The 27,867-nt window shown below is 54.3% G+C and overlaps 1 protein-coding gene and 2 long non-coding RNA genes across 6 annotated transcripts; 2 read left to right on the top strand and 1 right to left on the bottom strand.

Moving 5' to 3' along the window:
• Window positions 1-492: 492 nt before the first annotated feature.
• On the top strand, window positions 493-5,892 carry LOC132514943 (uncharacterized). Its single transcript, XR_009538993.1, has 3 exons — window positions 493-821; window positions 2,862-3,028; window positions 5,125-5,892. It is a non-coding gene; the product is annotated as an uncharacterized LOC132514943 (long non-coding RNA).
• Window positions 4,664-13,580, bottom strand: LOC132514944 (uncharacterized). Its single transcript, XR_009538994.1, has 3 exons — window positions 13,461-13,580; window positions 8,099-8,251; window positions 4,664-4,953 (listed from the first exon to the last, which is right to left on the bottom strand). It is a non-coding gene; the product is annotated as an uncharacterized LOC132514944 (long non-coding RNA).
• Window positions 12,535-23,272, top strand: ZC3H12A (zinc finger CCCH-type containing 12A). Of its 4 annotated transcripts, XM_060140524.1 has the most exons (7): window positions 12,535-12,669; window positions 12,818-12,969; window positions 14,695-15,170; window positions 19,519-19,658; window positions 20,625-20,859; window positions 21,356-21,462; window positions 21,654-23,272. In XM_060140524.1, exons 3-7 carry the CDS (start codon window positions 14,776-14,778, stop codon window positions 22,526-22,528), a joined length of 1,752 nt encoding a protein of 583 aa, XP_059996507.1. In that variant the 5' UTR covers window positions 12,535-12,669; window positions 12,818-12,969; window positions 14,695-14,775; the 3' UTR covers window positions 22,529-23,272. The 4 variants fall into 4 exon arrangements, with proteins under 4 accessions (XP_059996507.1, XP_059996509.1, XP_059996508.1 ...); XM_060140526.1 differs by lacking the exon at window positions 12,535-12,669 and having other exon boundaries at window positions 12,742-12,969; XM_060140525.1 differs by lacking the exons at window positions 12,535-12,669; window positions 12,818-12,969 and adding an exon at window positions 13,722-13,839.
• Window positions 23,273-27,867: the final 4,595 nt, after the last annotated feature.

Genomic DNA, 27,867 nt, shown 5'->3' with positions numbered 1-27,867 from the left:
GGCCCCTCTGTCCTTCCCACACCTAGGTGAGATCCCCACTCATGCACCCCCAGCACAACAGTCCTTAGCCTGACTCCTCAAAGGGCCCTTTAGGCAGGGAAATGCTGGCAGGGTCCCACTCCAGGCGGTCCCTTCCATTTGGGTCTCAAGGTGGCCCGGCCCAGCCTCGAAAAGGAACGGTTGGACTCCATATGACCTGACTTTCAGGCTTCAAACGGCCCCAGGAGAGGTCGAGGCTGGACCCCATAAAGGACTTCCTTTGGTTGAGATGCGGCAATGACGTTCTCGTGCCCCGCCTCCCTGCGGTCACCACGAGGGGGCGCCACAGCCCAGCCCACGGGCTGTGTTATCAGAGGCCCGGCGCTGTCACCGAGGAGCCAGGGAGGGTCTGGCGGGCCCCGGGGACTCTGGGGTGCGGGGCCGTAGAGAAGCTGCTGAAGGAGCCCGAACCACCTGGCCGGAGGTGATACGCCCGCGCCACGCGGCCGGGACTCGGGAAAGGGAGTGGCAACGGGTTTTGCCTAGTCATCGCCTGCGAAGACTCGCGTCACCTCTGATGTCAGGGCTTCCAGAGGCTTCGTTCCAGTTCCGGGCTCCAGGAAAGAGCGTCGCGGGGCGCAGAGGTTACACAACTTCCCCCAAGGTCGCGTCGGAAAGGACCCGCAGGGCCGGAATTCGAACCCGCCTCAGCGGGCACGTACCCGCCTGCACGGTCCGCAGGTGGCCGGGCTCCGCGTAGCATCCTTTCCAAACCCACCGCACAGCCCGCGCCAGCCTTGGCCTGGCTTCCTTCTTTCTCGTCTCTCAAATGGTCTTTCACGGTAAGATCTCCTTGGCAGCCTTATAATAAAAAAGAGCCTCCTGAAACCACAAGTGTTTTTAAATGAATTCAGGTCCCAAATTCCTGGAGTACGGCGGGGAGGCGGAAGGTGACGGAAAGTCTGTCAGCGTGAAAGTTAGACGCCAAGGGCGCGGAGCCCTCCCCCGACCTCCAGAGCTGGCGCTGCGGAGACACGAGGGCCCTCATGAGTCTCAGGAAGTGTCTCCTTTTGAGAACGCACCGGTCCTTGTGCTCTGTTTGGAGTCCGGTCCATTATGAGAAAATCTCCTTTTGAGGATGGACATAGTCAAATCCAGATGTTGGCCTCGCAGAACAAAAAGCTCCCTCCAAACTCTCTTTATGAAGAAACAGGTTCTCATCCTTTGAAGGAATAACATCTCTTGATAAGTGGAATTTTTTTCCCCCAGCCAACAACCTTCTGCTCTGAATTTGTTAAAACCGCTTTAATAGCCCGTCTCTGTTCCATTTCTGATGCCAGGATGGCAGTGACAATGTGGAATGTCACCAGCTGCTGGATTCAATAGATTGAGTATGGCTTCACTAAGAAGAGAAGGCTGGATTTTTTTTAATATACATCATTTATTTAGATAGATTTCTTTTAGTTCAAGACATACATTCTGATAGGGCAAATGTAAGATGAAATACAGATTGTCAGAACAACTTCCCAAATTGTACACTTCATTTTGCTGATTCAAAAATGCTTGAATAACAACTTTTCAGAAAGAAGGATGCATTATTCACTAAGTGTACACACTGATTGTAAGACAATCCCAGTAATATTCATTTCTTAAAAGTACATCTTAAAATAGAGGAAATATGGACTACAGATTTGTTGACTAAATATGTGTATATATAGCCAACAAGGATGTTTTATCAGTAAGGTCTAGTATTTTTGCTGAAACTGAGAGCTCAAAGCAGGAATCCTTTCCTAATTCTTCTTGCATACCACCAGTGATGGGATGCTCACTAGCTATGAACACAATCCTTTTCATTGTGGGACAGTTCTGTCAGAGTCGGTTCTCAGTGCCTTGTCATCTCCGCGTTCTGCCCTTGGAGCAGGCAGGGTTACTGGTGCTCCCATCTCTGCCCCCTGAGTCTCTCTTCTCTGAAGTCAGGATCCCCGATTCCTCACTATCCTTTGCCCTCCACAAATTGGCCTCTGGTCTCTCCCTGTCCGCTCAAAGGTATGGCAACCAGAATTGAACCCAACCTTCCAGCTATCACCTCCCTCATCCTCAATCTATACCGCCAAAGATGCAGCCTGAGATCACATTCGTTTGGGGGCAGCCATCTTAACATGGGATTATATTGAACCTTCAGCCAAAACCTTTTTCACGAAAAATCTTTTCATTTTACATCCATCCCCATTCCATTTTACTCCAGAGGGTTTAGTCTATCATTTCGTCTGCTTTAGGTGCTTTCGAACCCTGGTTTGCATTTAAAATACCAGCCGCTATACCTAGTTTTAGGTCATCTGCAAATTGAATAAGCATGCTTCCTGCACCTTTACCCCAGGTATTTACATAATGTTGTGTGGTAACCTCACCCAGCCAGCCAGTGTATCTAGGACTGAGTTTCCCCGTCTAATAATGAAAGGTGAAGAGATGAACTCTAGTACTAGAGCTTGTGTACTACGTGTCAGACACTACACCAAGCCCTTTGCAAATACCTCGATGTCAGTCACACCAGTTCTATGAGAGAGGCATTATCCTCCCCATTCTGCAGATGAGGAAAACAAGGCTTTGCAGGATTAGAATCCAGTTCTGTGTGGCACCCAATCCGATGCTTTTAGCCACAGCGGCTCATTGCCTCCCTCAGATATGATCTGGAATAGAGCCGTTGGGCCCCCAACAGCAGTCTTCTTACAAGTTGCTAAACAGCACTCCTGGGGCACCCCTCAAAGATCCCCAAGTGCCACGCATGGATCAGAAACAGTACAGAGCTGCGAGTTGAAGGGGAATTCAGAAAGGAATACCAGATGCTTCAATTATGACGTGTGTGTGTCTGTGTGTCTGTATAGGTGTCTGTGTGGGTACAGATGATCAAAGACAGATGATGATCACAGAAAAGCAGACCTCTGCCCCCCGCCATGCCTTCAGAGCAAAGTGGATTAAAAACTTCAAGAATGACTGAAGTGAAGGTGTTTGCCAGCTCTGTGGAATTGGGGGTTTGGCGTCAGAACTTCAGGTAGGTTTCTATACATAAAGAAAGTGATGTTTGTTACACACCTGATTAGTAGTCTGGGAGTCAGGCCCACCACACACCAGAGCCAGATGATTCAGCCACATGGCCTCACTCCGTATTCCCAACAGCCCTTGAAAAAGACGCTATTTTCAGAGCTTCGTCTGTGGTAAAGCTAATGAGGTTTAATCTTGCAAGTGAGAGGCTCTCCCCAGATCCTACAGGGATAGTGCTTCACTTCACATTTGTAATTTTTAAGATCCCCCCCCAACAAACTGCAGAAACTTCAGGCCCTACAGAACCTTCTCTTATTGCTTTCCCCATTTTATAGATGAAGAAAAATGCAGCACAGAGATGTCAAGCAAGTTACCCAAGGTTGCAGGGCCAGGAGGTGATGAAGTTGGGATTCAAACTCTTAACCCCCTCAGATGAACCAACAAGGACTTGAGGAGTTTTCCCAGGGGATTCATGTCTTTAAATGCAGTACTGGGTTATGTTTCAATTTCTGTATTTTAATCAGTTAAGAAATACTTTGTATTGGGACTTCTCTGGCAGTCCAGTGGTTAGGACTCTGAACTTCCACTGCCGGGGGCACAGGGCTGGATCCCTGGTCCAGGTACTAAGATCCCACATGCAGTGCAGCGCTGCCCAAAAAAAAAATACATTGTATTAATTGTTTAAAGGGCATTGCTTGATTGACTGAGTGCTTGTCAAACGCAGTTACTCAGCCCTTTTATCACTTAGCTGAACACTGCCAGCCCCTGGCGTAGCTTTGCCTATGAAACAATTTAAAATTATTTTTAGTATAATAACAAATTTTTAGTCTATACCCATCATAGATCACTGGCTAAAGACAAAAATCTTTAAAAACAAAATTTGATGCTGAAATACAAGTTAATTGGGAAAAAAGTTAATGAACATATTTCTGTAAATTCCTCCTATCTACACACTGCTTACATCTGATAATAATTTTCACACGTTATTTGATAAATACTGTTGGGACCGCCAAGAATCCACCAGGATAACTAAATTGGGTCCCTACCTTATACCTGTGCCAAAATTAATTCCAACCTATTTTATTTTATTTGTTGTTTTTGGCTGTGTCACTCAGCTTACAGGATCTCACTTCCCCGACCGAGGGACTAAACCCAGGCCATGGCAGTGAAAGCTGGAATCCTAACCACTAGGCAACCAGGGAACTCCTTCCAACAGATTTTTTTTTTTAACTATACATAAAAAAAAAAAGAAACCATCGGGCTTCCCTGGTGGCACAGTGGTTGAGAGTCCGCCTGCCGATGCAGGGGACACGGGTTCGTGCCCCGGTCCGGCAAGATCCCACATGCCACGGAGCGGCTGGGCCCGTGAGCCACGGCCGCTGAGCCTGCGCGTCCGGAGTCTGTGCTCCACAATGGGAGAGGCCACAACAATGAGAGGCCCGCGTACCGAAAAAAAAAAAAAGAAAAGAAACCATAAATGTGTCAGGAAAAAAATGGGCGTATTTGTGTCATAATGTTAAGAATGGAGGCCTTCTTACATATCACAGAAAAACCCCAAACCATATAAGAAAATGACCTGTTTCTCTACATAAAATTGAAAATTTTTCCTGAGTTAAGAAAAAAGAAACACACATACAAAGTCAAATGACAGCTGAATAGGAAAGGAAAATATTTGAAATCTATCACAAAGAGCTAATTTCCCTTATCTTTAAAAAGCTCCTATGAATCAGTAAGGATAAAAGACCAATAATTCGGGGCTTCCCTGGTGGCGCAGTGGTTGAGGGTCCGCCTGCCGATACAGGGGAAACGGGTTCGTGCCCCGGTCCAGGAAGATCCCACATGCCGCGGAGCGGCTGGGTCCATGAGCCATGGCCGCTGAGGCTGCGCGACCGGAACCTGTGCTCCGCAATGCGAGAAGCCACAACAGTGAGAGGCCTGCGCACCGCAAAAAAAAAAAAAAAAAAAGACCAATAGAAAAATAGGCAAAGGACGTAAACAACTAGTCATCCCCCAAAATGCAAATTGGTCTCAAATGTAAGAAGAAAGAAACTTCATCCTCACTTGCAGTAAGTGAAATACAATGAGATACCATTTTGCATCCACTAGGTTGACAAAGATCAAAACGTCTGGTGACCATGGTGGGGCAAGGATATGGTGACATGGGCCGTTTTCATCATTACTGGTGGGAAGGTAATGGTACAATTTCTACGAAGAGCAATTTAGCATATTCTTCTAAAGGTCAGCACTCACATACCCTTTGTTATGGGTCGAATTGTGTCCCCCCACCAAATTCACATGTTGAAGTCCTAATCCCCAGTACCTCAGAATGTGACCCTATTTGGAAATCAGGACATTACGGATGGAATTAGTTAAGATGAGGTCACACCGGAGTGGAGAGGGGTCCTCATCCAACATGACTGTTATCCTTATAAAAGGAGAAATGTGGACACACACACACACACACACAAGGAGAACACCATGTGAACATCATAGACACACACACACAAGGAGAACGCCATGTGAACATCATAGACACACACACACAAGGAGAACGCCATGTGAACATCATAGACACACACACACAAGGAGAACGCCATGTGAACATCATAGACACACACACACAAGGAGAACGCCATGTGAACATCATAGACACACACACACAAGGAGAACGCCATGTGAACATCAAGGCTGAGATGAGGTGATGCAGCTAGAAGCCAAGGGACACCAAAAGTGCCAGCAAAGCACCAGGAGCCACGGAAGAGACCTGGAACAGATCCTCCCCGACAGCTCTCAGAAGGAGCCAACCCGGCCCCACGTGATCTCAGACTTCCAGCCTCCAGAACCGTGACATAATAAATTTCTGTTGCTCAACCATTCAGTTTGTAGTATGTTGTTACAGCAGCCCTAGCAAACTAAGACACTCTTTGACCCAGCAAGATGAAGTCATCCTACTATGTATTTGTGCAGTTGCAAAGTGGTAAGCAGATGGGGGTCTACTTGCAGTGTTGTTTGTAATAGCTAAAGGTCAGAAACAACCTAAATGTCTTGTCAGTCACAAACTGCCTAAATAATGGAATTATCTCAAAGGTCTATTAGGAAGTGAGAAAAGCAAGGTGTAGCTGGTTGTAGAGAGTGCCTCGTTTGTATAAAAATAAAGAGAAACAAACCAGAATGTATGTAAGCAAATATTTGCTTATAGCTGCATAGATTCTATCTGGAAAGATACACAAGAAATTGCTAACTTCAGTTGTTCCTGGAGAACAGAAACACTTTAAGGACCATGGAAAGGAGATTTTGGTTCTACTCAAAATACACCTGTACCTTTTGAACCTTTTACATTGTTTATGTAACACCTGTTAAAAAAAAAATCTGTGTATAACATCAAGATGCCTCTAGTACTTCAAACACCAACTGGAGAAAGAAAATATAGCCATTATAGCTTTTCATCTTTTGGAAATAACAGCTATTCATACCTGAAATGGGTTATTTGAGGAGATACCTTCTCTCTTACCTCTTCATTTAGAAACAAAGCACAAAATGTGTTTTGAAAATAACCAAATAAATCACAAAAATGAAGCACAAGATGCCAAAATTCTAAACTCCCATGTATTGAAAGCAAATCTATTTTTTAATCATAGCATGTAGTTAAATTTCAATCTATAATGACAATTTCAGCATACGTTCAGTCTCCCAATCAAGCCTAACAAGATATTTTCAATTCATTTGTCTATAAATCTTAATTTTCCTCATGAAATTAATTTAAATTCTGTTAAACAGTTGGCATCACTTATTAAATAGGAAAGGGTGAAAAGTAGCCTTTAAAATAGCAAATCTTACAAAATATACACTTTCTAATACAACCTTTGGAATCAGACTGATCTAAAATAAAATAAATTTTCTCAAAATATCTTCTTACCTTGCAAAAAAAAGAAATTACCTTATTTATTCGAAAAAGGGTTTGTGAGGTCATTGATCGCTGTGAAAACAATTGGAGTGTTCAAATATTTTGAGAAATACAACCTGGGCTCATCCTGTATGTTTGTGCAAGCTGTGAACTCTACAGCTCCAGGGGGCGCCATTGAGATCATAATCCAAATTGTGCAGTGCACTGCCTGTGCAACCGGGCATATCAATCCCGTGCCTACTGAAAATGTTGGGGGTCGTGGAAGCCTTCTGGGGAGGAGAGGGTAGGTGTCAGAGGTGGGGTCACATAGATTGGGAGGCCAGAATCTCATGCATATAGCCTCCCATCTCTCCAGGTTGACCTCCCTTGTGGGGGCACTGGCAACAGAAATATCCTGAGTTTTCTCTGAGCCTTACAGCCTTGGTTTTCCTAAGGTTGGTGGCGGGAGGACCATCTGCCAGGGCCTACAATCATCTCCTTGGCCTGTACAACTCAAAGTTCTCTTTAATCACTTAGCAGCTGAGAAGCAAGGCCAGAAGAAGGGGCCCCACCATACCCTTCATTTTATTCCTACCCGACAGGAGGCAGAGGTGGCTAGCACAAGAGGAGAGGTGGAGGCAGCTGAACCTGAAATGACGTTCAGGACATTTGGCCTCCGGGACCAGCTCTACCACTGCCTTTCGGTGTGATCTTGGCAAACCTGTAAGCCTTTCTGGGCTTCTGCCTCACTGTTTGCAAAATGAAGAGGATTATTGCCATTCTTTCTCTGTCTCTTGGAAAAACACACAAAAGAAGACAGAAAAACACAAAGCTGTGATTTCACAGGGAATGCATAGAAATTCAAGCATTCCTATTATTATCATTAAACATCAAGAATTTGTCAGGAGGCTCTGAGCAGCTATAAAACCTCAAGCAAATCTCATGACCTCCCTGGGCCTTCGTATTACCATGTGCCAAATGGCAAAGCTTGAATTAGATCAGCAGTTTGCTGACCTTTTCACCACTAAGAGTCTATTTTATTATTTCCAAACCATCCCCACAGACCTCACATTTTGTAAGATTTTATCCCCTAAGCTGTATTTAGGTAATTATTGTATAATTAAGAAATATTAAGTAATTATTGTTATCATTATAAAGGATATTTTTGGTTGTGAGTGACAGAATTTATGGGCTTACATAGGCAGAGTCTAGAACTAGGAATAGCTTCAGGCAAGGCTCGATCCAGCAGCTGTTACCGAGGACCAATGTCCTTCTAGTCTCTTGGCTCTGCCTCCTCTGAAGTGTCACAAGGTGGCTTCCAGAAACTCTTGGGACTCCTTGCTTTTCTCCCTTGTGATTGGCAAGAAACAGAGAGATTGCTGCCCGGTCAACATAAAGAAAAGACACAGAATTGAGACTCATTACCTTTTCCTGACCAATTACCAAACCTGAAGGATAAGATGTATTGATTAGCTTAAGCCAGTTAGCCCCCACTGCTGTAATGGGGTCATTTCTGACCAGATCACATGGCTGGGAAATTCCCAGCACTATTAGGAAGGGGGAATTGGACGAAGGGTGCTGGAGAGACACCAGCAAGTTTCCTGTGGTGTGTTTATCAACCAGTGATATCTCAAACAGCCCATCAGAACTTCTGGCCAGCATGTGAGCTGCACGTTAGTGACCTCCAGGATCTTGTGAACTGGTCTCAATGACAACCTCATCTGTGGATGGCCACACTGACCACGTGAGTCGACGTCAGCCCAGCTGTGGTTAGACTTGGCCCAGATGCAAGTTCACCCATGAAGCTTCTAGTTCTCTACTCCCACCCAGCCTTTCAGACATGGCTCAACTGGAGGCCCAGGTGAACCTCAGACTCTGCAGTTCCCAGGCCTACGCCTGCCCTTTTCAGATACAAGAGGACATCTGTGAGCTGGATTTGGCAAAGAGGAAGCAACAGACATGTCCACAGCAAAACATACCTGGAACCCCGGCTGTCTCGTTCACTGACTCACCACAGATTTACCAACATCTGTGCCAGGTCATGTCCCAGCGACCCGTCTTCAAGGAGTCACAGTGAGGTGGGGAGGCAGTGGTACCCCACACCATTACAGTTCAGTGTGGAAACACAGTGAGGCGGGCAGCAGCAGGACAGCGGCAGGCCCCTCCCCATCTCGGGCCAGAGGGCATGAATGTCCACCCCAGCACGACCAGCAGCAGGACCACTTCAGCCCAGCCTGCACTCTCCTGGCCCGAGGGAAGCTATCTCTGGTAGCTTCAAGGATCTCACCAAACTTGTGCACCCCCAGTACAGATTGGGAAGTGTTCAACCCCAGGACTGGGGACCCAAGGTTCTGCACACCATCAGGGCCTTGCAGGATTCTCTCAGGCCCCTTCAGTGCAGTGGCTTTGGGGCTGGGGAGGAGTGGGAGTGGGGGTAGGGGGACAAAAGCCAACTCACCCTTTTGCCTGTCTTCAGACCCCGCCTCTTCCTAAATCTTCAAAACCAGGTGGGATTCACTGGTTAAGCAAGCACACAGTTAGGCCAAAGGGGTCCCCTGCCACTGCTCTCTCTAACAGACACCGGAGATTCTACTGTTCCTTTGAGTAAGGCGTTGCCCTTACCAGGTCCTCAAGTAAGTCACCAGTATTTCTGAGCACCGGTGTGGATCTGATCTCCCTGTCTCTGGCAAATGGGATCAGGGATGCCTGGGATGGAGAAAGCCTGGCTAGTCCCATTCTCAGCTTTTCCAATATTAACTTGCCACGTGGCCAGAGGCAAGTCCCTTTCCTGCTCTGCCTCTCCATCTATAAAATAAAGGTTCTGGTGGGCTTCCCTGGTGGCGCAATGGTTGAGAGTCTGCCTGCCGATGCAGGGGACACGGGTTCGTGCCCCGGTCCGGAAAGATCCCACGTGCCGCAGAGCAGCTGGGCCCGTGAGCCATGGCCGCTGAGCCTGCGCGTCCGGAGCCTGTGCTCCGCAACAGGAGAGGCCACAACAGTGAGAGGTCCGCGTACCGCAAAAAAAAAAAAATTTTTTTTTTTAAATAAAGGTTCTGGGATAATCCGTCTCTATGGGGCTTTCCAGCTCTAACAGTCCAGAATGTGAGCATTCAAGGGTCAGCAAAGAACAGGGAGCAGGGGTGGCTGAACTGGGGTAAGAGGGGGGGCCATCTGGCCAGGACCTCACAGACCAAAAGGATATATATAGCTATAGATAGAGATACATAGATATATAGGATATATATCAATAGAAATGAACAAAGCCATCTGACCTTCTTACCTACAAGGCCCATGAAATTATATACATATTTTTTAATAAACTTTTTAATTTTGGAATTAATTTTCAACTTACGAAAGAGTTGTAAAGATAGTACAGAGAGTTCCCGCATACCCCTCACCTAGTTTCAGTTTCCCCTAATGTGATCATCTCATACCACTGTGGTACGTTTGTCAAAGCAAAAAAAAAAAAACCGGTACATCTCTATGAACTAAAATCCAGACCTTATTTGGATTTTACCAGCTTTTCCATTAATGCTCTCTCTGTTCCAGGATCCAACCAGCAACTATACGGCATCCACCCGGCGTGTCTCTTCGTGTCCTCTGGTCTGCTTCTGTCTTTCCGTGCTTTTCGTGACCCTTTCAGTTTTGAGGAGTCCTGATCAAGTATTTTGTAGAATGTCCTTCCATGGGAGTTTGTCTGAGGCTTTTCTCTGGTGTTACGGGTTTGGGGAAGAATACCACAGGGATGAGGTGCCTTCCTCATCACATAGTGTTGGGGGCACATGATGCCACTTGACTTGTCATGGGGTGGTGGTAACCTTGATCACTCGGTCAAGGTGGTGTCTGCCAGGTGTCTCCACCATACACTTCCTATTGTTCTCTTTCCCTACTCTGTTATTTAGAAGCAAGTCACTAAGCCCGGGGCACATTCAAAGGAAGAGGAGAGGATAATTAGCCTGGAGAAGGGAGAACCTACATGTGTTATTTGTAAGATTTGTCTCTACCCCGGCCCCACCCAGCTAGTTATTTATTCAACAATTTATTTCTACCAGTACCAACTCAGGGATATGGATTTTATACTTTGGGCTACTATCTAATACTCCATTATCCATTTTATTGCTCTAATTGTTGCCGCTTTGGCCACTGGGAGCTTTTGGCTCCCGAGTCGCTTTGACACACTCCTACCCTTTTGAGTTTGGGGCACTTCCTAACTCTGGCACCACGAGACACTCCAAGCTCACATTTTTCCCTGTCCCAGCCCTAGAATCAGCCGTTTCTCCGAGGAAGTAATATATTTTTAAAACAAACCCTCCAATTATCTTGTCAATAGTCCAAATGTACTGCACTGCATTTGAATACATGATGAAACAGTTCATTTGTTCAACTGAATTTTAAAACATACTTCAATTTTTATAGCTCCTAGTGTGACAAGTCTTTTATTTTTTTTTGGCCATGCCATGTGACATGTGGGACCTTAGTTCCCTGACCAGGGATTGAAACCACGCCCCCTGCAGTGGAAGCACAGAGTCTTAACCTCTAGACTGCCAGGGAAGTCCGACAAGTCTTTTTAAAATATATTAGGAACCTCAAAACATGGGGGGGATCTGGCCCTTTCTCCATTTCCAGGAGGGCTTGTGGAACTGAACCTCTGCGGCCACACTGCTAAGGCTTGGGGGCAGCCTGCCCACGCTTCCTACAGTGGTGACCTAGCTCCTGTGTCCTTCCCAGTTTGAGCTGCCTGGTGGAGCTACCGAAATCCTAGGTAATTCCTGGGACCTTTCTCTCTCCAGCCTCTCCTCGCCGCCCCCCCCCCGCCCCGCCCAGGGGGCAACCAGTCCGGGAGCTCTGCAGACCCCACTCAGGCTAGCCAGGTGCAAGCAGGTGGCAGGAGAGCAGGAAGGCTCCAGGAAGGAAGTTGGCAAGCCCAGCCACTGACACGGGCGTTCAAGGGAAGCGGGGGGGGGGGGGGGGGGGGGGGGGAGGTGGGGGTGGAGCGGGTGGGCTGAGCACATTAGATCCAGAGGGCTCCTGCGGATTCGGGCCAAAGTTTGCAAAATCCAGCTAGAAGTGGAGCAGGGTTTCCCCGGAGCAGTCCTGGGTTCTGCAGAAAAGAGTCAGCTTCTCGGGAAAGAGCCGCCTTCACGAGCCGGAAGAGAGCGAGACTGCGGCTCACTCTGGGAGGACACGGAGCTGCATGACTCATTGCCCAGTCCTGCTGGCTCCCTCTGGCACAGTGCTGGGCAGCACAGGGCCTGGGAGTACGGGCGGAGTCCCAGCCCGTCCTGGCCCAGGAGGCGGTCCAGGCTGGCAATCACAATCCGGCACATAGGGACATAGACAGGGGGCTGTGGGAGCACCGAGGAGGAAGCAACTCAGCACCAAAGGAGTCTGGGCAGGCCTCACAGAGGAGGTGACAACATCAAAAAGAGGAATAGGGGGCTTCCCTGGTGGCGCAGTGGTTGAGAGTCCGCCTGCCGATGCAGGGGACACGGCTTCGTGCCCCAGTCCGGGAAGATCCCACATGCTGCGGAGCGGCTGCGCCCGGAGCCTGTGCTCCGTCCGCAACGGGAGAGGCCACAACAAGTGAGAGGCCCGCATACCGCAAAAAAAAAAAAAAAAAAAAGAGGAATAGAATTGGCCAGGCAGCAGTAGGGAGGGAAGAAGGGGAGGGCACTCCCGGGGCTGAGATAGGAGATGCAAAGGCACGGAAGTGTCTGCAAGGCGCTGACACAGTGCCTGCTGCCCAGCGAGTACTCCATAAATGCGAGGTATTATCACTGTGGTTGACTTATCATCATTATGTTTATTAACCTGGACTCATTACTTAATATTTTTACTACCGTAAAGGTAGTTAATACAATGAATGAATGTCTAAATATACTGCACTTTTCACTGAATTTTTCCCAACTATAAAAGGGTCTGTTCTGAAGATTATGTCTACAGTACACACAGCACTGGGCAGGAGTAGTGGCGAGCGCGTGTGCTGGTACACGGAAGGAGCCTCGTTTTCCCCCTCTCCTGGAGGCCAGCCCCTGGGGGTCCTGTGCCTGGAAGACGCAGAAGAAGAGGTATTTGGGGGTCTTTAAAGATGACCAGACAACAAAGCAGGGGCTTGGCTAGGTGGGATCATTGGTGGTTTCAAAAGTGACAAAGGTGGCACCTGGGGCCCTGGAATGGGAGCTCCTGGTCCTGGTTGCAAGTCTTTCCAGCTGGGACAAGGCAGGTTGTACCTGCCCTTCTATCCTGTCAAGGTCCTTATTTCAGAAAAAATTGTACCTGTCCCTGGATGGGGCCCCAGCTCTGTGTACCTGCTCCAATCACGGTGTACCTGTTGAGTATTCCTGTCTCAATGCGAAAAGTGCCTGCCTGGGTGTACTGTCTTGATAACTATGGCTCTGCCTCCAACCGTGTGTGTGGACCAACGCCTGTGTCCCGTACTGTACCTTCCGCGTACTTAGTTAGGTCTGAAAGTACGCGGCTGTACCTGTGCCTGTATCGCCGTACACTAGGTCTGCCCGAGCCTAACTCGGTGTGCATACTTGGTTCAGCCTGGGCTTACCTTACGCCTGCGGGCCGTGCACTCCTGCCCTGCAGATCTCCTCGCCGCGGGAGGCTAGAGGCTCACGGAAGAGGCAGCTCCCCGCGGCTCCAGCCCGGATTCCTGGCCAGGCCTGGCGCTCTCGGGCCGCGGGGGCGGGGCCTGAGGCCTGGGCTGTGTGGGGAGGGATGGGGCGGGGAGGGGGCGGGGAGGGGGAGGAGCAGGAAGGGGCGATGGCCGCTCCGCCCCCTGCCGCCCGGGCCGGCTCTCCCCCGCCCGCCCGGCTTCCGCGTCATGGTCCCGAGTGCCGCCCACCCGCCCCGTATAAAAGCGCCGCCGGCCTTGCCCCCGGGACTCGGCCCCATGGAGATGCCGCCGGCCGCGGCTGGCGCACGGCAGGGTGAGGCGCGCGCGACGGGGATGGGGCGCGAGTGCGGGCTTAGGGGGAGGGCGGAGGAGCGGATGGGAAGGGCTTTGGCTGGGACTGACCTGAGCGGGAGGGACGTGGGGCCGGTCGGCTCCGGCCTCCCCTACCCCCAGGATCCTCCCAACTTAGTCCAAGTCGGAGGATCTTGGGGGTAGGGAGACCGAGGTCCGGAGGAGGAAGACAGCGCTCGCGAGGCTCTGGGCCGGGACACCCTAAGCGTCACCGAGCCCGGAGGCCAACCAGAGTTTCCCAGCAACTTTTCTCTCTGGTGGGTCACCCCGGAAACTTCCCCTCCCCCGGTCCGGGAGTCCGGCCACGGGCCCCGCGCCTCCTGGCCTGGGCTCCGAGCACTGGGCAGGCGGGCGGGAGGAGGCGATGGCTTCAAGGGGGAAGCCCCCCCGCAACGCAGTTCCAACCCAGTGGGTTTCCATCTGAGAGCCCCGCCCCGCAGCTGTCGGGGCGCGTCGAGGTCCTCGGAGGCCTCCCAAGACTTCTGGGTCCCCTGGGTTGGCGGGGGGCTGGGGTTGGGGTGGGAGGAGGGGTCAGACTGCCTAAGTTCAAGTCCTTGCGCCATCAGCTAACAGCTGGATGACCTAGAGCAAGTTCGTAACGTCTGTGGCTCAGTTTCCTCCTTTGTATTATGGGAATGATGCTCCCTAGCTGGGAAGGCTTTTGAGAGGATAACAGAGGCAACACGGAAGATGGCTTTGCATTTTGCATACTGCCACCAGTCCGTGTGGTCTCATCCTGTTGGATGGGGCGGGGTCAGGAGAGGGGTGAGAGAGAGAGAGCCATTCCGCATCCCTAACCCTCATGGTTGTCATACAGGAGCTGTGACAAGTGCCTTCCACCAGTCTGAGCTGTGAGTGGCCGGTGGAGAGAGAGGCCCACCCGGGAAGCCACCCCACCATGAGTCTGTGGGAGCTTGAAGACGGCCACAGCTGCCGAGGGACCCCCAGGCCGGCCCAGGAGTCCACGGCTGAGGAGGCAAGGACTGCAGAGCTGCAGATGAAGGTTGACTTCTTCCGGAAGCTGGGCTACTCATCTGCTGAGATCCACAGTGTCCTGCAGAAGCTGGGGGTCCAGGCAGACACCAACACTGTGCTGGGCGAGCTGGTGAAACATGGGTCAGCGGCCGAGCGGGAGCGCCAGGCATCGCCGGACCCTTGCCCTCAGCTGCCTCTGGTCCCCCGGGGCGGGGGCAACCCCAAGGCCCCCATCCTGGAGCCCTCTCCCCCCGAGGAGGACAAGGAGGGCAGTGACCTGAGGCCTGTGGTCATCGATGGGAGCAACGTGGCCATGAGGTACATGTCACTTCTGTGGCCAAGACTGTGGCCGTGTGTCTCTGCACCTCTGGTAGAGAGGATTTCAGAAAGGAGTGTGACCTGTTCTCCAGACTGGTCTAGAGGAAGGGAAAGCCCTTTGTGGAGGCCCTGCTGTGTGCCAGGAGGCTCCCTTAATCCTCATGGCTTCTTGGAAGTGGGTTTTAGGGATGTTTGAGGGAGCTCAAAGTGTTGCTCAGGGTCACACGACTGGTAAGTGCCGGAGCAAAGATTCGAACTCAGGTCCTTCTGTCTCCAGAGCTACCTTATGCTCTTCAAGAGGGACCAGACTGTGGGCTCCAGCTTACTACATAGGAGCCTTCTTTCCTCCTCCATGAGATGGGGATAACCCACCCCCTCAAGTGGTGGTTGTGAGGAGTGAATGCACAGAACCTGGAGAGAAGTAAGGGCTCATTAATCAGTAGTAGTTGTTGTTATTGTTACTATTATTCAGAGTCTGGGACTGCTGAGGCCTTGTCCCAGACCTGGGCTCCCATGGAAGCGAGCCCAGCTACTGAGGCCTTTGCAGCTGTGACCAAGAGTAACCTTGAGGATCTGGCTCTACGTCAGGGGTGTGGGTGGGTAGCTTGATCCTTTGGCTCCAGGGGAGCAGTGACTTGGGTCACTTCTGCTGGAGCCGCCTGTGCTGGCCTGGGCTCTGAGGGCTCCCCAGGGGCCAGAGCCAGGACTCAGCCCCATAACCATCCCACCTCTCCCCTACGCAGGCTCGGGGGGGTTGGGGGGGGAGGGGAGGGGTGGCGGGAGGGCTGCCGCGGACCCCAGGGAGCCCAGACTTCCCTTCCATCCAGGCCCTGCCCTCTGGCCCTGCTTTCTCCCAGTCCTTTCAAGGCAGGCTGGTGAGTCAGGGTTGGGTGAATGGTTCACAAGGAAAGGTTCCTGTGGGTGTGGATGGGGAGATCCCATACACAGGTGTGGAGTGGGAAGGGCTCCTCCCCTGGCTTCCCTGAGGTCTCTCAGGTGGGCTGCCTAAGGCCTCTAGGCCTTTGCCCCCTCTGCCCCTCCCACACCTGGCCCAGCTGGCCCAGCTCAGCTGTCTGGCTGGTCCTGGCCCACCCAGCTCAGCAGGTGTGCAGGTGGCCCTCTTCCAGCCACTTTTGGGTCAGTCAGTCTTCCCATCTCTGAAATGGACTGAGCCTAGGTGGAAATTGAGGAAAGCTGGCATGCACAGGCCAGCGGCCGCCGGTCCCGATGTGTGCTTTGAGAGTTAGGGGATCCCTCTCAGCAGTGTTTGGCTGGGATCAGTCAGTGGCTCCCTCCTCCAGGGGCTGGGCCAGGAGCGCCGAGCCCCGGGGGCAGCCATGTGCTGTGTGTGTTTGTGTCCCGGCAGAAGGAGGAGGGGCCTGGGCGGGAGGAGGGGCAGGTGATGCAGTGGGTGGCCAGAGGCCGAGCCGCAGGGGCTTTCTGAGCTGGGGCAGTAGCAGGAGGGGAATTCCAGCCTCAAACTTCCTGTCTCAGCTGCTGCAGGGTTCCTGCCCTCCTGCCCCCTCCCGCCCAGGGCTGGCGGGCCAGCCCCTGCCATATGCAAATCGTGGGGAAATTCACCTCTGTTTCCTTCTAAGGGAATTTTTCTCCACTAGCTGGGCCCGGCCCAGGCAGATCTTTTCACCTGGGTAGCCTGCCTTTTGGCCCTGCCCTGTGCCCTAGGGCGGGAGCCGCTGAGCTGCAGTCTCCTAGGGAATCGCACATCTTACCAGAGTCTCGTTAGACAGGCTGAGGGGCCCTGACCTTCTGGGCCGACAGGACTGTGGTGTGGGGTGGGAGGATGTCTGGTTTTCCCGAGCCAGCACAGCCTCCTCCACAGCAGCGAAGGGGGTCTAAAGTTAGCTGTAGAGAGGCACTCCTGGCTTGGGAGGGCAGGATCTGGGCTTGACTCAAGGGACTGGAACATGTGTTCTACTTCTCCCAAGACTAAGGCTGTGACCACCTGCTTAAGGGATATTCTGGGGGCTAGGGCGGCTGAGAGCAGACTTGTCCCCAGCCAGGGTTTCCGATGCCCAGAAGCAGTACACTGTCCTGGAAGCCCCGGTGTCCCATGAAGTCCCAGGGCTTGCAGGTGCTGGCCTGGGATGGGGCATATGCAGGTACACACGTGTGTATAGAAGGAGGCAGGTAAATGCATGTGCAGGCTGCGTACCTGAGACAGGGATCCAAGGCAGAGATGATCCCATCCCCACATTTCTGGGGAGACAGAAGGCCTAGGGCAGGGGGAAGCACTGGGCATTGCGAAGACAGACCTGGGACCTGACCCATCCTGCCAGGTCAGGGAAGGCCTCTCAGAGGCAGTGACACCTCACCTGGGTCCTGACAGAGGAGAGGAGTTTGCCAGGTGCATGGTTTTCCCTGTTCCCAGCCTGCCCCACCCTCTGAACAGTTTGTTCACACTCAACTTCGGGAGCTTTTTTCTCTTTCCTAAATAAACCCCAGCTCTTCTGTTAGGGGCAATCCAGTACCCCCAGATGTGGGTTCAAGTTCTGCCTCTTACCAGTAGCCAGGGGACCTTCGATGAGTCTCAGAGCCTTGTAAGGATGAAGCAAGGAGGTGTGCCATGTACCTGGCCTCCAGCAGGTGCTTGGTACCCACCCATCCCCGCTCCGGGCCTGCTGTCAGGGTTGGCACTTGTCTCTGTACTGTCGTAGCATCAACACCCGTGGTGGCTGTGAGCACAGCCTCTGGGTCTGCATTTCGGTTGGACCGCTGCTACTGTGTGATGCTGGCAACTGGTTGCCCTCTGTGGACCAGTTTCCACACCTGAATAAAAGGGCAAGTGGGACTTCCCTGGTGGTCCAGTGGTTAGGACTGTGCACTTCCAATGCAGGGGGCTCGGGTTCAATCCCTGGTCGGTCAACTAAGACCCCACATGACACGCAGCACAGCAAAAACAAAAGTGGGGTGGGCCAGGGCCCTTTAATGATAGTACCCTCCTCAGAGACTTGCTGGTGATTCAGTATTGAGCATGGAGATCAGGGCCTGCCTCACAGCTCTCAGTAAATGTTAACTTTTATTATAAGCAGGACTGCAGATGGCAGGGAGGCCCCACCTGGTGGGGATGAGCCCTGCCTTCCGGCTGGACTTTGCCTCACCTGCAGTTTACAGAGACCTTCAGCCCTGGGAGCCCCCCGCCTCACTCCCAGACAGCCTCCGTGCCCGCCAGCTACCCTACCTCCCTTTCTACTTCTCTTGGGGCTCCAGCTATTACCGCCCCCAAGCCAGCCACAGGATGTGGTTGGCCATGGAGTTGCCTCTTTTGCATAACGCTTATTCTGTTTTATGTGCCAAATAATGAGAGTCTCGGTTGTTCGCTGAGGGGCAGGGACTGTCAGGGTGAGAGCCCCAGCTGACCCCTTCCAGGCCCCTAGCCTGGTCCTGGAGCCCTGCCATGACACCCAGTATTACCTGGGAGCCCCCTTCCATTCCCAGGAAGCCAGCTGGAACCTCCACTTTGTTGGACTGTCTTTGGCCTCAAGAAAACAGGAACGTTGTCGCACTGACATGGGCCCTTCTTAAGGAGGCTGCAGACCTCCCGGCCCATTTTTCAGACAGAGAGGCTGAGCCAGAGCAACCTCAGGGCTTGCATCTGGGCCCAGCCGCATTTGGATGGGGTGAAGTCTGGTTCACGGCCCTGGGATGTCCCATTTCCCAGCTCTCCTGCTGGCAGAGTCCCCAGAGTCTTCCAGACCGTCTTTTTGCCTCGGGTCATGCCTTCTCCAAAAGGGCAAGAAGAGAACAGGGAGTCCAGGCGTTTTGGGGAATTGGCAGTCAGAGGAAAAGCAATTCCTTTCCCTTTCAGAACGGAAGGCCTCACAGCTGCCTCCTGCCTTGTGTCCCTCGCCCTCCTCAGTCCCAGCCCCTGCGGTTTGAGCAGGACTGAACTGTAATCCAACGTTAATCCGGAGCATTCTGGTTTCTCCTTCCCAGCACCCACCCTCAGCCCTGCCGAGCCGGCGAGGGAGGGGTGGTGACTCAGTCAGCCTGTGTGTATCTGTGTCCCCATGGTCCCAGTGCCTTTCCCCCACCCCCAGGTGTGTTGTAAGCGGCCTGACCCTTCCCCATGTGGGAAGCGAGTCCTGCCAGATTCCTGGGCGTTTCCTCACTGTCAGGAGACGGAACCTCAGGGAAAGCCCCGGGTCTGGCCATCCCTGGCGGTGTGGGAACCAGCAGGGAATACAGGCCCTGGGCCCCCGGCCAGAAGGCAGGGGGCTGAGCCCAGCAGCTCCGCCGGCCAGGGCAGGCAGGGGCTGGAGTGCAACCCACCTCCCTCCTGTGCGGATCTGGGAGCAGCAGGCCGACCCCGTCCTCTTCTCCTCCCCAGCCACGGGAACAAGGAGGTCTTCTCTTGTCGGGGTATCCTCCTGGCAGTGAACTGGTTTCTGGAGCGGGGCCACACAGACATCACAGTGTTTGTACCATCTTGGAGGAAGGAGCAGCCTCGGCCCGATGTGCCCATCACAGGTGAGTGGCACCTCTGAAGGGGCATGGTCTCCCTGCCCCAGGAGCCCCTGTTCTCAATAGAGACCCTTTGGGCGTGAGCAACAGCTTCTAGATCCCAAGCAGGGACCGGCATTCTTTTCCTGGCTTTTGCTGTCGTCAGCATCCCTGCTCTGAACAGCGGTCCTTGGAGATCACCTTGGGCAACCTCTGCCTCCGGGTCCTGGGCACCTCCCTCACCTAATGGTGGCGTGCTCTTGCCACGTCCCCAACGGCACAGGGGCAGCGTGGTGTGGCGGCTAAGCCCCTGGGCTCTGGAATCCTGGCTCAGTCCCTTCTGGCTCTGAGCCACTTGCCCCTCATCTGAGACGCGGGATGGGGTGAGGATCTGATACACTCGCAGGGTTGGTTGTGAGGATCACACGGGTTAATACACGTAGGTGCTCAGAAGAGCACCCGGCACACACACGGCAAGCGCCAGCTGCCACCATTGCTCTTACATGAGCCCCAGCCTTCGGGAGGAGAGCCTGAGTTTGTTTCCCTGGAAGTCTTGAGACCTGGGGGCAGGCTGGCTGGGGCCGCCCGCTCCAAGAGAAGCAGCCCCTTCTGGGTGGGTCCTTCTGTCCTGGTTGAGACACTCCTCTGACCCCAGCTCAAGCCGCGGCTCATTCCTAGATCCCTCGAGAACAGGCTGGGCGCGACCAGGCCTGGTGTCCAGGAGCGGGAAGGAGGCAGCCCAGCTCTACTGAGGAGCCTTCCCTGAGTAGGACCTGCCAGCCTGTTCTCCGGGGTCCTTGGTCTTTGGGCAGCAAACTAGGCGCCAGGCCCAGCGAGGGGCTGGGCCTCAGCAGTGGCCTCTGCAGAGCCTCTTCCTGTTCCCGCGACCCTGGAGTTGAGAGCCCCGTGTCCGGCAACCGGGGGTTCAGGGAGCCCTGCGAGCTGGCTCTGGGTCCAGGCTGGGCCCTGACCTGCGCCCCTGCTGCCTCCCAGACCAGCATATCCTGCGGGACCTGGAGAAGAAGAAGATCCTGGTGTTCACGCCGTCGAGGCGTGTAGGCGGCAAGCGCGTGGTCTGCTATGACGACCGCTTCATCGTGAAGCTGGCCTTCGAGTCTGATGGCATCGTGGTTTCTAATGACACTTACCGGGACCTCCAGGGCGAGCGGCAGGAGTGGAAGCGCTTCATCGAGGAGCGGCTGCTCATGTACTCCTTCGTCAACGACAAGTACGTTCCCGACAATGCCGGGAGGTGCCTGTGGGAGGGGTGGAGCTGGGGCAACTCTGCTGCGGGGCCGTGGCCTCGGGCCCAGGCAGCAGGCCCCACGTAGGAAGGGTCAGGCTGGGGCCAGACTGGGGCCTTCTAATCTGGGGGATGGAGAAGGAGCATGTGGCACAGGGTGGCCAGTGCTTCCAAGAGAGCATCTCCACTCGCCAGCGCCGAAGCTCTGACCAGAGGCCAGTGGATGCAGCCTTAGATTCAGATGTTCGGCCTCTGCGAGCTCCCAGCAGGAGAGTCGCCCTAAAGGCGCCCATGGCTGCGGCCTTCTGGCCTGGGAGCTCCTCCACTCCCTTGGGACAGTACCCCCTAGAGCCCAGGGATGTCCTGCTGGGCAGACACCAGTTTTAGGAGCTGCCCTCCTCTCCGTGCTATCGAGGCTTCCTGTCCTGCCCCCTCGTCGGCACTGGGAAGTCCCCCTTCATGTCTCGCACCTCCTCCACAGGTTCATGCCCCCTGATGACCCCTTGGGCCGTCACGGGCCGAGCCTGGACAACTTCCTGCGTAAGAAGCCACTCATGGCCGAGCACAGGAAGCAGCCGTGTCCCTATGGTAAGACCCCAGCTCCACCCTCCAGGGCCCTGCTCACGCCATCCCCTTCCTCTCTTGCCTGAGTCGGGCTGCGTCCCATGTTCTTTCTCTCGGGGACCCCCAACCCCATGTTTCCTGTGCTACCCACTTCCGTCTCCCACCCCCTGGTTCTAGAGCCCCCCGGCTGAGAGCCCTCCTTAATTCTCTCCCAGGGAGGAAATGCACCTATGGGATCAAGTGCCGATTCTTCCACCCCGAGCGGCCAAGCCGGCCCCAGCGCTCTGTGGCTGACGAGCTCCGTGCCAACGCCCTCCTCTCGCCCCCCAGGCCGCCGAGCAAGGAGAAAAGTGGCCGGCGGCCTTCACCTTCCTCTCAGCCCGGCTCTCTGCCAACAGAGCACGAGCAGTGCAGCCCGGATGGGAAGAAGCTGGGGGCCCAGGCATCCCCGGGAACCCCCCGGGAAGGCCTGACACAGACCTTCAACCCAGCAGGCAGGAGCCTCCCACCTAGTGGGGGCAGTGGCAGCAGCTTTGGGCCCTCGGACTGGTTCCCGCAGACCCTGGACTCTCTCCCGTATACCTCCCAGGATTGCCTGGACTCGGGCATTGGCTCCCTGGAGAGCCAGATGTCAGAACTCTGGGGGATTCGAGGAGGCGGCCCTGCTGAGCCGGGCCCACCTCGGGGCCCTTATGCCGGCTACCGCCCCTATGGGGCCGAGCTCCCCACCACTCCGGCCTTCTCTGCCTTCGGCCGGGCCGTGGGTGCTGGCCACTTCAGCGTCCCTGCTGACTACGCACCCCCGCCAGCTGCCTTTCCACCTCGAGAGTACTGGTCTGAGCCGTACCAGCTGCCCCCAACCACCCCAGTCCTGCAGGAGCCCCGGGTGCCGGGCCCAGGGGCTGACAGGGGCCCCTGGGGCGGGGCGGGCAGCCTAGCCAAGGAGCGAGCCAGCGTGTACACCAAGCTGTGCGGCGTCTTCCCCCCGCACCTGGTGGAGGCTGTGATGGGGCGCTTCCCGCAGCTCCTGGACCCCCAGCAGCTGGCCGCCGAGATCCTCTCCTACAAGTCCCAGCACCACAGCGAGTAAGCCGGCCAGCCGCCCGGGCAGCACCTCCGGCCTCCGAGGGCTGCCGGGCTGGGCTTTGAGCCTCCGAGCAGCCCAGCCCCGGCCCCAGCCTGGAGGCTGCGCAGAGGGAGGATTCGAGTAGGGAAGAGAACCCACAAACCAAAGATACTGTAGGATTGGTTCTGGCACCTCTAGGCGTCCGCCAAGGGGTCAGGAGCGATCGCCCTGTTGATGCACATTGTGTCTGTAGTTCAAGGAGACGCTGCCGGTAACGGCTGTCAGTCCGTGGCTGAGGCCCAAACCCTCCTTCCTCTCAGAGGGCGGGGAGGGAGGCAGCGGGGAGCAGAGGCCTGGGCTGGGGGCCCTCTGCACGGCCCCCCACCTCCGCCCCGTCCCTGGGATGCCGGCCTTGGCCGGCTCGTTGGGCACCGTGTGCCCGCCCTCCGTGGGCCCTCCTCTAAGCCAATGAGGCCTCGTCCGTGCTCTAGCGGGCACGGGGCTTCATGTTAGTAAGCAAGATGCTTCTTAATAACCCACTTCCACTTCCGTCCCACTCTGTGCTCCTATCCCATCGCTCCTGCAGGGTCAAGGGCACTCTGCCCCACCCTCTCCTCCTCCCCCCTTCCTCTGTGTTCAGAGCCATCTCGCCCTTCCCCAAGGGGGGACATGTGTATGTGTGTGTACAGGTGTAAATGTTAAATATTTTAACTGGAAAGCCCTCGCCTCTCTTCACACATCAATAAAGTACAATCTGAGCCCCTCTAAGAGGTGATGGTCTTTGTTGCTTCAGGGTGGAGCCGGCTCCTGGGTGATGGAAGGTCACAGGTGGGCACCCCGGATCTTCCTCCACACCAGCTCCCTGACCCTTCTCTGGAAGGAGGGTTTTCTGAGTTCTACCGAGAGTGCTCTGTCCCTTGGGGTAGAGGAGTCCTTCCTGGGGCCTTGGGTCAGGCCTTGAGAGGAGGCGGCTGTGGACACACGGGCAGAGTGTCAGGAAGCAGAAGCGTGAAGCTTGGAGTCCTGAGGCTGCAGCGTGGGGAAGGGGTGCTGTTGCGGGAGAGTAGGGGGATGGATCAGGCTGGCCCCTCCGTCTGCCCCGTGAGCAGAGCTGAGCGTTCCAGGAGAGCTTGTAGAGTGGGCCTAAGGGCTCAGCTCTGTCCCATCCTCCCAGATCTTACCCTGCTTCAGGCCTGGAGTGGAGTAGGGGGGCACTGGGGTGGAATCAGCCTGGAGAGGCCCTGCCAGGGTAACCTCCAAGCAGGTGGGCAGGGGTGGGGACCTCCTGGGAAGGGGTGTCCCTGGTGGGGACACCAGGGAAGTCCTACACAATTTTTTCTTTTTCAGATAAAAATGAGGTATAAATGTTAAGTATTTTAAGTGAAAAGCTGGACAGTCAGATGATCCCCAAACACCATCAGCAGTGGAAATAATAGTTTTAAGAATTACACCTTTGGGCTTCCCTGGTGGCACAGTGGTTGAGAGTCTGCCTGCCAATGCAGGAAACACGGGTTCGAGCCCTGGTCTGGGAAGATCCCACATGCCGCGGAACAACTAGGCCCGTGAGCCACAACTACTGAGCCTGCGCGTCTGGAGCCTGTGCTCCGCACCAAAAGAGGCCGAGATAGTGAGGCCCGCGCACCGCGATGAAGAGGGGCCCCCACTCGCCGCAACTAGAGAAAGCCCTCGCACAGAAACAAAGACCCAACACAGCCAAAAATAAATAAATAAAGGAGTTCCTTTAAAAAAAAAAGAAAAAAGAATTACATCTTTGAACATTTCACCCAATTTGTACTTTTTATTTGTGAAGCTTTTATTGTATCTATTTTTTTCTAGAAACTGCTTTCCCATAGAATGGCTGTGCAGCATGTTGTAGGAAAGGCCACCCCGGTGATCTCCCTGCACATTAGGGTCCTCCCCGCCCCCCACCAGTTGCTCTTGGCCCAGAACGCTCTGTAGAAGCCTGCACTTGAGGCGGGAATCTGTACGCAGGATGTGATAGTGACTGCAGCAAACATTACTTCCAAGTCCCCATGTCACGCTCTACCAGGCGCTCTGCGCCTGCCGTGTCCAGCCGCCTCGGACGCTTTACCTGCACCAGGAAATGTCGCTGCCTCGTTTATAAAATAGTTTTTCCAGTCGAGAACTGTATTCCAGATTAAAGGCTACTTATGGGCCTTTGTGTTTATAGACAGGAAGCTAAAATACCGGACTGTCCAGTTCATTATCAGCCGCTGACGAACCTGAGTGACTTGCCCGAGGTCCCACGGAGGACAGACTTAGGCAGGGCCTCTGCTTGGGGTCCCCTGGCCCCACAAACCTGAGGAAGGGAGGGACCCAGACGCTAGTTCGCAGTGACTCTCGGGCCCCTGAGGGGGATGGAGGTGGAGGGGGTGCCCTCAGCCCCGCCCCTCACAACCACGTGGAGTTACATCTGCATGGGGACCCTCCAGCCGGGGGGCTGCCCTGACCACCCCACGGCCCTGCTCACGGCAGGTGCGCCAGCAGTCCCGCCCACACGGCCCCCACTCTGCACACCATGGGGTGGGGAGGGTCGTGAGGCCGTGAGGCCCCAAGGGAGGCCTGGAAGGAGAAGCAGGGCGCCTTCACCCCTCTGCCCATCCCACCAGCCTGCTCTCCGTAAACGTGAAGGCTCACACTTGGTTCCTGACCAGAGCTGAACTCTTGGTCATTCGCGGCTCCTGCTTTGTGGGGAGGGGAGGAAGAGGCAGATTCCACAGGCAGGTGGGCAGTGGACAGGCGGCAGCGGGCAGCAGGTCCGGGCTTGCTGTGGTACCGCCTGGCCTTGCTGGCTCGCCGGCAGGCACGGACAAGGGCAGCAGAGCCCACACGGCAGGTGCGAGCTGGGGCCGGGCTCGTGGAGGACTGAGTCAGTTCGGTGCCCCGTCGTCTTTGCTTTCCCGGCAGCTTCGGCCTGGCTGAGCTGGGCTGGCCGTCCAAGGTTCGGAGCCTCGCCTCCAGGCCTCTTTCTCAATCTGGCTTCCGGGCAGAGCTCAGAGGCTGCCAGGCCCAATGCCCAGCATGTTTCTTTCCCAGGACTTGGGTTTTAACTGCGAAGTTTTCCTCACCACCTCCTGCCCCACCCACTGAAGCACCTTTATTCACGAGGCCTCAGCGTCCCCACCTGTGAAAGGGATATGATGGTCCCTGCTTCTCCCTAGATTTGACAAGAGGACACCTCAGTGTGGCTGGTGGCAGCACAGGAGGGAGCAGCCCTGGGTTCGGGTCCCCCTCACTGGCTGTGTGGCCCTCTCGGGGCCTGGGCTTCCTGGCCTACCTCACAATACGGTTGTAAAGTGTGAGAGAAAGACAAGTATCACGTGATATTGCTTATTTGTGGAATCTAAAAAAATGGTACAAATGAACTTATTTACAGAACAGAAATAGAGTCACAGCTGTAGAAAACAAACTTATGGTTACCAAGGGGGAAGAGGTGTTGGGGAGGGATGAATTGGGAGATTGGGATGGACGTGTACACACTACTGTATATAAAACAGATAACTAATAAGAACCTGCTGTATAGCACAGGGAACTCCACTCAGTACTCTGTAATGACCTATAGGGGAAAAGAATCTAAAAAAGAACAGATATATGTATAACTGAGTCACTTTGCTGTACACCTGAAACTAACACAACATTGTAAATCAATGATACTCCAATAAAAAAATTTTTAAATAATAAAAGAAAATAGAAATACTTGGGGGGAAAAAAAGTGTGAAGGAGAGAGTGGCAGGGCCAGAACGTGACCCTGAGACAGGATCTCAAGCCACTGAGGGGCTGGAGGGGATCAAGCTCCAGTCACTGCCCTGCCAGCTCTTTCCTCCTTTTGTTTTCCTGGTTCCAGGGGATGAGAAGCCAATGGGGAGCGTCTGCAAATCCCTGCATTGGGACATGACCCTGGGGCGCTCACAGAGGATGGCCTCCTGCCAGCCCTTCCCCCAACCCCCCTAGGCCCCTACACCCCACCCTGGGGCTCTCACCAGCAGGGGCCTGACCCTGGGTCTTCTTGCAAGTTCTGTCCTGCACTCGGGTTAACCACACTGGGGCGCAGGATGACTACGGAAACCTTGGCCTCCCTGGCAGGGAACTGGATGCAATTCCCTGCCTGGAGGTCCCCGCCCCCTCTGTCCCCATCGCACCACGCCAGCCTGACGAAGCCCTACCGTCCCTCAAGATCTGAGGGCCTAAACTAGGAGCAGGAGAGCTTTGGGGCTCCAGGAGAGCAGCTCCTGGGCAACCTCCACCCCAGTGCTGCTAACACCCCAAACAGCACTGGTCTCCTGCAGGGTGGTATGGGGGAGTGGCTGGGAGAGGCCACCAGTCACCATCCAGCTGCCACTTCCTCCCTCTTCCCACGCTCTGTGCCCTCCCTCCTCCTCCCAGTTCCCCTGGAAAAGCCAGACTGTGTCTCCCCTACACAGAAGGGCAAGCCCCCTGCCCTGAAGGAGGCGCTGGGCAGGTCTCTGTGAGAAACAGACTGAGCGAGCCACAGAGAAACTGGGATTCAAGGGGACACAAATCTAGAGTTGGGGGAGGGGTAGTGCCATCAGCCCAAGCCCTGGGCCCAGCTGGTCTCCAGGGGTTCCTGCCCCTAAAGAAGGCAGTTCCGGGATCCTAGCACTTTTGCCCCAGGGATCCTCAAACCTCTGGCTCATTTTTTTCCCCTAGACCATATAGCAGGGTGAGTAGAGGGTGGTGAGTAAGAGCCTGTTCTGGGGGCCTCCTAGGTCATGGGAAGGGTGTGGGAGATTTGGCTGAAAGGGACAGGAAGTAGGGCCCTACAATTAAGGAAAATGAAGCCTTCCCAGGCCAGGGTATGTAAATCCTTCCGGCTAGTTCCTGGACGGGGAGGAGGCCCCAGGCTGTCATTCTGGGGTGTGGCCTCAAAGCCCGACTCAAGGCTGCTACTGGTGATCTTAAACTGCTCACCCATTTAAGAAATGGCTGCAGAACTAGGTGGGAGAAATGGACTGGGCAACCCACCCACCGCACAGGGTTAGGCTTGTTGCTAGGAGGCAGGTCCCTGGGAAGGGTCCAAAGGCTCTGATTCTGGCTGCTCTCCAGAGAAGAGCCTCGCTAAAGGCCAGGGGCGCTGTGGTGCTCTGCCTGCCACCTGCTGGCACCTGCTGGTAAGGACTGCCAGGGGAGCAGGGGGCCTGCTTAGCCCACAGGGCTGCCAGCCCAGGCCTGAGCACAGGGCCTAGAAACTGGAATGCTCGGCAGGATCGGAAAACACAAATCTAAAGAGAAAAGTATGGAAAGTAAGTGCTAAGCCAGAAACAGGGAATTCTCAGGGGTCTTTGCAGCTCCACCTGGAAAGCAACACCAGAGGTCACAGTCCA

This window comes from Lagenorhynchus albirostris, chromosome 2 (genome assembly GCF_949774975.1).
Source record: "Lagenorhynchus albirostris chromosome 2, mLagAlb1.1, whole genome shotgun sequence".
Taxonomy (NCBI): domain Eukaryota; kingdom Metazoa; phylum Chordata; class Mammalia; order Artiodactyla; family Delphinidae; genus Lagenorhynchus; species Lagenorhynchus albirostris.
This window is presented reverse-complemented; position numbering and strand designations above follow the sequence as displayed.

What these genes read in the sequence shown, in the direction of transcription:
- ZC3H12A (XM_060140524.1), top strand. Translation starts at nt 14,776, where the DNA reads ATGAGTCTGTGGGAGCTTGAAGACGGCCACAGCTGCCGAGGGACCCCC. An exon ending in GGGAGCAACGTGGCCATGAG is followed by an intron (nt 15,171 to 19,518) that starts GTACATGTCACT and finishes TCTCCTCCCCAG; the next exon opens with CCACGGGAACAAGGAGGTCT. An exon ending in GAAGCAGCCGTGTCCCTATG is followed by an intron (nt 21,463 to 21,653) that starts GTAAGACCCCAG and finishes ATTCTCTCCCAG; the next exon opens with GGAGGAAATGCACCTATGGG.